This window comes from Macrobrachium nipponense, chromosome 39 (assembly GCF_015104395.2).
Source record: "Macrobrachium nipponense isolate FS-2020 chromosome 39, ASM1510439v2, whole genome shotgun sequence".
Classification (NCBI taxonomy): Eukaryota; Metazoa; Arthropoda; class Malacostraca; order Decapoda; family Palaemonidae; genus Macrobrachium; species Macrobrachium nipponense.
The window spans coordinates 24,918,786-24,928,785 of NC_061099.1; the positions used below are offsets into that span (position 1 = coordinate 24,918,786).

Consider the following 10,000-nt stretch of genomic DNA (forward strand, 5'->3'; position numbering starts at 1 on the left):
ACAGGGGCCACCGACTTGAAATTCAAGCTTCCACAGAATATGGTGTTCATTAAAAAGAAGCAACAGAAAGAAACAGGAAACAGAAAGAAGACTTCAGATATTATCATGAGAAGATGAACCTTACTCAGATGAAACAAGCCTACCACAGGAGCCATAGACTTAAAATTCAAGGTTTTAAAGAATATGGTGGTCATCTGAAAGGAGTAACAGAAGGTGAAAGGTAACACAGAAAGAAGAGATGAGTTATTAAGTGCAACCATGGATAAAACAAATACAAATAAGGGCTCAGCGTTTCCCCATTTCAATGAGATTTCAGGCACTAAGCAGTTAGTATTTTTGTTGTTGTTAATCTGTCAAAGTAGATACCATTTCATCACGATAAATTTATCAAATTGGCTTTTCTCTTCACAGGAAACTCTGGGAGGTACGCACAGTCAACGAACTTACTGGGGAGGAAGTGAACGACGTGATGATATTTGGAGTTCTGAGTTCCTGGAACAAATCGGAATTAATGATCCCGCCGTTGTTTTTCAACTACGGCTACTACAAAATGGTATACACCGTCAAGATGGAAGGTGAGAGCTGCGCTGTCTTAGTAAACAAACTCAAGATGAGGGAAAGATGATTGCTATAAAAAAAATGCAATATTTAAAAATATATTCTCGTCCTAATTGTAAGACTGCTTATCAAACGGATTGTGATCTCAGAAACACATTTTTTCATTTCCCTAATGAGGAGAATGTCTTGAAATAAAGACAATCAACACTAGTAAATTTAGGAGTATTATCTTTACATGTGCACATAAATAAGTTAATGATAAATGAAACTCTTCTGTTCTCTTCTTTTGTGTGTTTTCTCATACCTTCTCTCACCTCTCTCAAACACCACCATATTCTTTGGAAGCTTGAATTTCCCGTCATTAGCACCTGTATGTTGGCTAGTTCCATGTGAATAAGGCTCATCTCAACAATAATAATAATAATAATAATAATAATAATAAGCTACTAAGTCATTTAATATCCAATCCACGCTACTTAGGGAATATCCCCGATGGGAAATGATCACCGAAGGAGGATTATAAGTGATAAATGGATCTGTAGCTACCGCCGGGTCTCGATCCCTCGACACAGTACCTCTACAATGACTGCAGTGGCTACCGTCGACTGGGGTCGTTGGAAAGGTACTGTGTCGAAGGATCGAGATCTGGCGGTACCGATCCATTTATCTCTTGTAATTCCCCCTCGGTGATCATTTCCCATCAGGGATATGTCCGAAGTAGCGTGGATTGGAAATTACACATCAGTAGCTTAATGATTATTTATGAATCACGATGGTGATGATGATAATAATAATAATGGTGAAACAAATCCAGTTATGTATATGTACACTCGACAAGGAAACTGAAGATACAGTTTTCATTAGCTTTCGTTCATCGAATTTCCCATTTGTTTTTACTGAAAAGACATAATATCGCTAAATTTAATCTAGAATATGAAAATACACTGCAAATTATATCATATTAGTTAAAACTGCAAAACAAAACCGTTCAGATACTTAAAAACACGATATATGTCCGAAGTAATTGGAATTTCTCAGATGGATTCGTTCATAGAGATCTGGTAGATAGAATGTGAATTTCTGATTGTAGTACCATGTATCACGACGACAACGACGACAATATATACTCGTTTTCCTTCATGAAAGGGAATATTATTGTATCATTGTAAGTGGCGAATGCAATTATTTTTAGCTTCTACAAACTCATGTTTGTATTCCAAAGCGTTTAATGTTAGCTGACGTCAATGGCAGCCAATGTTGCTAAGGCTAAGGTAGGTTGAGCAAATCTAGTTGCATCCGCAAGAGCGTTTTCTATGATGTGGAGGAGCCCTAGAAATTCGAGCGGGAAAGCGCACGTCACTGGATACTGGCTTACGTAACGGATTTCACACTTTGATTACTTTGACGTTGACATGGATCAAATGCTAGTTGCTGTTTACAAAGCTACCGTCTTTAAACATAAATCTTTATCAAGGTTAAAGTAGCATGTCAGCTCAAAAGATTTTCTGGCTTTATGCTCCCATTACAAAGCAGTTCGTAAATGCATTTCTTTGCTGCGAGGCTGAAAGATCTCCCAACACATCAGCATCATTTGCACGATATAAAACTTTAATTGCCTGTGCAATACATATTGAGTTATTTGTGGTAATAACTATTTTTACTTAAAACAGCTTTTTTCGGGAATGATTTGTGGATGAACCCCGATTTTCAAAAGTACAGACTATATCAAGAGAGCAAGAATGACCGCAGCCTGTGTCTAAAATTTTCCACGTCTTTTTACAATCTTTGAATGTTATGGCAACTGTCGAATGAAATCAAGATTAGGATATGAATTTCTTAGAGAATTAACTTGAATATTATGATCCTTCAAATTTTATCTAGCATAGTGCAGCACGATCTTGGCAGTCATATCACCCCGTTTCCCAGGTATCTATCTGTGCACCGACTCGCCGCTCTTTCTTCTGCCTTTCCCCGTCACAAGTCCGTCACCAATACTATAATTTCTCTCTCTCTCTCTCTCCACTTCTAAAACATACTTTAAAAATATATATATTACCACTCAATCTCCCAAAGAAAATATAATGAAATTAAGTAGTTATAAATAGGCCTAAGCTTTCACGTAAGCAGATTTTGTTCTCTCTCTCTCTCTCTTTTAAAACACATTTGAAAAAATATTATCACTCGATCTTTCAAAGTAAATATAATGAATTAAGTATCTATACAGATAGGCCTATGCTTATGCTCTCTCTCTCTCACTCACACACACGCACACTTCCAAGTTTCTCTCTCTCTCTCTCACACACACACACACTTCCAAGTTTCTCTCTCTCTCTCTCTTTTAAAGCACATTTGAAAAAATATTATCTCTCAATCTTTCAAAGTAGATATAATGAATTAAGTATCTCTATAGATAGGCCTATGCTTGTGCTCTCTCTCTCTCTTCTTCACTTCCAAATTGTTTCTCTCTCTCTCTCTCTCTCTCCACTTTTGAAAAATTTGAAAAAAAAAATATTGTCACTTAATCTCTCAAAGTAAATTTAATGAATTAAGTATCTATCGATAGGCGTATGCTTGCGCGCCCTCTCTCTATCGTCATAATATTTCATTCTTTACTGTATTGTTCCTCAGGATTTCCACAAGTACTGACCAAATTTTAAAACACTTTCTCTCATTGTTTAAGATCCGTCTTCAATTACGCATGAATGTTACGTCAGTTTAGTGTCAAACATATAAATAAGGTTTCACAGTAGGTTTTAAAAAAGGATGATCGATATTCTGCCCTGAACTGACGTTACCAAATCTACATTCAAGTATAAATTATTAAAGGACCTCTACAGAATCTTATGGTGTAAAGTTAATGGAAATCTAGAAAGCAACAAACGCTATGATTTTGAAGCTCCGCCCCCTTTCTAGAGTTGCCAGGTGTGGCATTATTGAACACTATATGTCCGAAGATTTAAAAAAACTGTATCTTAACATTCCTTGCCGAGTGTACATATATTTAAAGATAAAGCTGCACAGATAGCTTTCGGGAATCTGTTCGATTCTTCTTTTTATTAATCTAACGCGCTGATGTAACACCCCAACCAAGTAAATATAAAGAGACTCAAAACAAGCGGAGTAGTTTATAAACTAAGGAACCAGTCGCTAAACAAGACCAGGCAATAACGTCGTTTTCTGAAGAAAGCCCCGCCAATCGTCGGGAACGCCTTTAAGTGGTCTTCGTTTAACGACCGGTTCTTCATTTTATAAACAACTTGGCTTGTTTTGGGTCCTTTTATGTTTACTTGGTTGGGGTTCACATCAACACGTCAAGATTGAGAAAGGGAATCGAATAGATTCCCGAAAGCTTTCTGTACAGATTTATCTTTAGAAATATGTTCTTATACACAACTGTGGATTTGTTTCTTCATTTTAAGCCTCATTCTACTTCTAAGGTAGTTTTTTAAAATAAATAATAATAATAATAATAATAATAATAATAATAATCTAATGAATTGAAATGAAGTAAAGGAAGTGGGGGTGGGGTGCGGGTAACGACGATGTAAGAAAAAATAAATAATAATAATAAAATAATAATAATAAAATTAATAATAATTTAATAATTAATAATAATTAAAAATTAATAATAATAAAATTAATAACTAAACTAATAAATAATAATAATAAATAATTTAATAATAATAATTAATTAATAATAAGTTAATTAATTAACTAATAATAATTAACTTAATAATAATTAAAATTAATAATAATAATTATTAATAATAATAATTAATTAATAACTAATAAGTTATTAATAATAATAATTTAATTAATTAATCAAGTAATTAAGTTAATTAATAATATTATTAATTAATAACTAATTAATTAATTAATAATAATTAATTATTCGAATAAATTTTAATTAATTAATTAATTAATTAATAATAATTAATAATTAATAATTAATAATATTATTAATAATAATTAATAATTAATAATAATTAATTAATTAATAATAATAATAATTAATAATAATTAATTAATTAATAATAAATTAATTAATTAATAATCAATTAAGCTTAATAATAATAATTAATTAATAATAATTAATTAATTAATTAATAAATAATAATAATTAAGTTAAGTAAATAATAATCATAATTTAATAATAATATATCATAATTAATAATAAAATCAATAATTCAATAAGAATTAATAAATAATTAATAATAAAATTAATTAATTCAATAATAATAATTAATAATTAATAATTAATAATTAACTAATAATAATTAATAATTAATTAATAACAATAAATTAATTAATAATTAATAATAATTGAATAATAATTAATTTAATAAATTAATAATAATTAAATAATAAAATAATAATAATTTAATAACTAATAATTAATTAAATAAAATTAATTAAATAATTAATTAATAATAATAATAATTAATTAACTAAAATTAATAATAATAATAATAATAATAATAAATAATAATAATAATAATAATAATAAAATAATAATCAATAACTAATAATCAATAAAATAATAAGGAGGGTCTAGGATGCAACCCGGAACCCCACACTATAAATACCACCCAGCCGAATTGGAGGACTGTGATAGAGCAAAAAAAAAAAAAAAAAAATAATAATATAATAATATAATAATTAATATAATTAATAATTAATAATAATAATTAATAATAATATCAAAAATTAATAATTAATAATAATAAATAAATAATAAATAAATAATAAATAAATAATAAATAATAATAATAATAATAATAATAATAATAATAATAATAATAATAATAATAATAATAATAATAATAATAATAGGAAATATAGCCAGTAACTACAGGCCTATCACCTGCCTACCAATAATGTGGAAGTTACTAACAGGTATCATCAGTGAAAGGCTATACAATTACCTAGAGGAGACAAAGACCATCCCCCACCAACAGAAAGGCTGCAGAAGGAAGTGTAGGGGCACAAAAGACCAGCTCCTGATAGACAAAATGGTAATGGAGAACAGTAGGTGAAGGAGTGAAGGAAAACCAACCTAAGCATGGCATGGATAGACTATAAGAAAGCCTTCGACATGATACCACAAACATGGCTAATAGAATGCCTGAAAATATATGGGGCAAAGGAAAACACCATCAGCTTCCTCAATACAATGCGCACTGGAATACAATACTTACAAGCTCTGGAATAAGACTAGCAGAGGTTAATATCAGGAGAGGGATCTTCCAGGGCGACTCACTGTCCCCACTATTCGTAGTAGCCATGATTCCCATGACAAAAGTACTACAGAAGATGGATGCCGGGTACCAACTCAAGAAAAGAGGCAACAGAATCAACCATCTGATGTTCATGGACATCAAGCTGTATGGTAAGAGCATCAAGGAAATAGATACCCTAATCCAGACTGTAAGGATTGTATCTGGGGACATCAGGATGGAGTTTGGTATAGAAAAATTCGCCTTAGTCAACATACAAAATGGCAAAGTAACGAGAACTGAAGGGATAAAGCTACCAGATGGGAGCAACATCAAGCACATAGATGAGACAGGATACAAATACCTGGGAATAATGGAAGGAGCGGATATAAAACACCAAGAGATGAAGGACACGATCAGGAAAGAATATATGCAGAGACTCAAGGTGATACTCAAGTCAAAACTCAACGCCGGAAATATGATAAAATCCATAAACACATGGGCAGTGCCAGTAATCAGATACAGCGCAGGAATAGTGGAATGGACGAAGGCAGAACTCCGCAGCATAGATCAGAAAACCAGGAAACATATGACAATACACAAAGCACTACATCAAAGAGCAAATACGGACAGACTATACATAACACGAAAGAAAGGAGGGAGAGGACTACTAAGTATAGAGGACTGCGTCAACATCGAGAACAGAGCACTGGGGCAATATCTGAAAACCAGTGAAGACGAGTGGCTAAAGAATGCATGGGAAGAAGGACTAATAAAAGTAGACGAAGACCCAGAAATATACAGAGACAGGAGAATGACAGACAGAACAGAGGACTGGCACAACAAACCAATGCACGGACAATACACGAGACAGACTAAAGAACAAGCCAGCGATGACACATGGCAATGGCTACAGAGGGGAGAGCTAAAGAAGGAAACTGAAGGAATGATAGCAGCGGCACAAGATCAGGCCCTAAGAACCAGATATGTTCAAAGAACGATAGACGGAAATAACATCTCTCCCATATGTAGGAAGTGCAATACGAAAAATGAAACCATAAATCACATAGCAAGCGAATGTCCGGCACTTGCACAGAACCTTGCAGTAATAGGTGGTACGAGCACCAACCTGAGGGAGTGATAGAAAACGATCAGGCAAAGATCCTCTGGGACTATGGTATCAGAACGGATAGCGTGATACGAGCAAACAGACCAGATGTGACGTTGATTGACAAAGTCAAGAAGAAAGTATCACTCATTGATGTCGCAATTCCATGGGACACCAGAGTTAAAAGAGAAAGAGAGGGGAAAAATGGATAAGTATCAAGATCTGAGAATAGAAATAAGAAGGATATGGGATATGCCAGTGGAAATCGTACCCATAATCATAGGAGCACTAGGCACGATCCCAAGATCCCTGAAAAGGAATCTAGAAAAACTAGACGATGAAGTAGCTCCAGGACTCATGCAGAAGTGTGTGATCCTAGAAACGGCGCACATAGTAAGAAAAGTGATGGACTCCTAAGGAGGCAGGATGCAACCCGGAACCCCACACTATAAATACCACCCAGTCGAATTGGAGAACTGTAATAGAGCAAAAAAAAAAAAAAATAATCAATAATAATAATAATAATTAATACACCTTAATCTTTGGAAGCATGTATTTTAAGTCACTGGGTCCCTAATGTTGGCCGAATAAGGGTTATCATCATAATAATACATTATTCTTTGGAAGCTTGAATTTCAAGTCAATGGCCCCTGTAGGCAGGCATTGTTCCATATAAAGTGTTTATATTATTATTATTACTATTAACTGCTTACCGTGCATATCACTGCCATCATTGCTGACATTATTTTCCATCAGAGTCCCTGAATTGAACAACACTACCTTTCCAGATCCCAGCTTCCAACCATGGATGAAGTTCCAGAAGTCAACACAGACGTATATCAAAATAATCAAGTCTCCCCTGAACATTATGGCTGTCGAAAATGCAGTTTCTCGCTTCACGAGAGGAATAGGGCAGGACATGATACTGGAGCCTGTCAAGTTTTCTTCAGATCCCGATTGGCCTGATACGAAGGTAAGGAAGGAGGGAGAGAGAGAGAGAGAGAGAGAGAGAGAGAGAGAGACTATGCATGCATGAACTACAGAAAACTAGATTATCAAATTATGAATTCTGATCTGTCCAAGGAACTGGCAACTGTTTAATCCACTAGAATCTAATGCTATAAAATTACAATGCCTATATTAATTTTAAAAAATACGCACAAGGGACGCTTATTCTAGCCTACCTACTGGATATAAGCAAAAGCTTTTTCCAAGACTAGACAATAACAAAAAAAAAAGTAAAGTTCAACATTGCTTTCTATATAATCCCTGTCATACACACAACTAAAGCTGTTTGTGATGAAATAATTACCAAGTATCTCAAGTTTTGAATACTGATCTGATGTCATTGTGCAACTGCTATTATTTTAAGAAAAGGGTTGCAGAAATAATGCACCAACGTTAGCATGCGGCAACCACTGCCACCTCTCTGCTGTAAAAAAAACAAACCTAAACATGTACTTTAATAAAAATCATCTATAGGCAATCAAAAGGAAAACCGTACTTTGACATCATTTATCTTCAAGTGAATTTTATTTTCTTTCTCAGAATTTCACAGTCAGCTACCGCTGCAAAAAGCTGGGAGAAACTTGGCCGAATTCGTCTACAGCTCAACCAGTTACCCCTAAAGGACCCCTATCAACCGGCTGTTTTGGATACGGTCCAGGTAACTATTTCTCTCTCTCTCTCTTTCTTTCCTATAGGACAGGATAGGCTTCACACCATGCTCCTTAAAGTAGGAGTGGTTTTCAATTTAATTAAGTATACAATTTTAATTTTAGTTCTACCTGACAACTACATCACCACTTAGCCTGTTATCAAAAGACTGCTATTCAGACTGCCTGTTAACATTGTCAGTCAAGGAAATTTTTAAAGCTTAAACGACTTCATATAATCTGTACAATGAAATATTTTTAATTCGTGCCTTACTTTCAAAATCAAATAAAAATGGTATTGTTACCAGTGAAATAAATGTTAAACCTTCGCAAATTCTCTGCTGCACTGGCCCACTAAGATTTTGATAACCTTACTTTCGAATTTATTCAAAGATACTCACGGTCTTACCTTGACAGATGCAGTAAAAACACTGAATCATGTGCTTCATTTAACTTCCTTCAATGATAAGTTGCGTATAAATATCTGAGCCACATTTTCACTAGAAACTCAAAAATTGCTTTTGAAGGCCGTGGCGACGTTACTTTTTACAATAATTTGTCAAAAGCACCACCAGTTTTGTCGGTCGTTCATTTATTTATAGATCTCATTAATAAAAGTTTGTTTTTCAACTTCCAAAATCTTTCTAAGTTCAATGTTTTATTGGTTGGAAAAGCAACAATGCTACTAAAAGTCTTTGGCATATTTTATTAGTTCCCGGTTTTACAAAAGTAAATAAAAATAAAGTACACGACAAAGATTAAAAATCAGTATTAAATAGATGAGCATAATCCTAAGAATAGAATCTGATAAAAGTACTTTTTATACAGTTTTTATATCGACCAAACATTCAAAACAGCTGGGCTGTTTTCCAGCTATTAAAACGATTGCTTTCTGAAGCTAGATACTGTTCAACGGTTAATGCTAAAAAATATTAGATGGCTTTTAACTTCCTTCGTTAACCAACGTCAAATTCAGGTGTTCCGCCCAAGGCAAAGCTTCCATGGCTCACTAAACTATATAACCGCCCAGCCTCACACATTCTCCTTAGTATTTTATGTCAACAACAAGGAAGCATTGACGAAATCAAGAAACGGGGCAATATTCAAATAAACTCCCGGAATGTCCTCCCGGGCGCACCCCATGCCAAAGGACACCAGTCCAACGAGAACCCACGTGCCGTCTTCGGTTTTGAGCAGGAGGGGCCCTCCCGAATCCCCCTGACAAGCGTCCTTCCCTGGGGCGCCGGCGCATATCATGCCAGTCGTCCAGTCTTTTTCGAAAACCTCTTTGCACTTCGACCCTTCTATGATGTTGACCGTGACCTCCCGAAGGAACCAGGCGGACAGGCCGTTCTCCCACATTCGTCCCCAGCCTATTACCGTGACGGCTTGTCCGGTCGTGGGAACCCAGTCCGGCGGAGGGAGACAGACTGGTGATGTTGCCGTGTCGAAAGCCAAGTCAC

General features: G+C 34.4%; 2 protein-coding genes across 2 annotated transcripts in view; one reads left to right on the plus strand and one right to left on the minus strand.

The window, feature by feature from the left end:
• Window positions 1–417: 417 nt before the first annotated feature.
• Window positions 418–10,000, plus strand: part of LOC135210218 (location of vulva defective 1-like) — a 47,932-nt gene continuing 38,349 nt past the window's right edge. The window contains exons 1-3 of the mRNA XM_064243054.1: window positions 418–575; window positions 7,671–7,855; window positions 8,431–8,548. Of these exons, the coding sequence (XP_064099124.1) occupies window positions 470–575; window positions 7,671–7,855; window positions 8,431–8,548 (409 nt within the window). The 5' untranslated portion in view covers window positions 418–469. The remainder of the gene's footprint in view (window positions 576–7,670; window positions 7,856–8,430; window positions 8,549–10,000) is intronic.
• Window positions 9,224–10,000, minus strand: part of LOC135210219 (transmembrane protease serine 4-like) — a 1,359-nt gene continuing 582 nt past the window's right edge. The window contains 1 exon segment of the mRNA XM_064243055.1: window positions 9,224–10,000. This exon segment is cut by the window's right edge and continues 40 nt beyond it. Within this exon segment, the coding sequence (XP_064099125.1) occupies window positions 9,591–10,000 (410 nt within the window). The 3' untranslated portion in view covers window positions 9,224–9,590.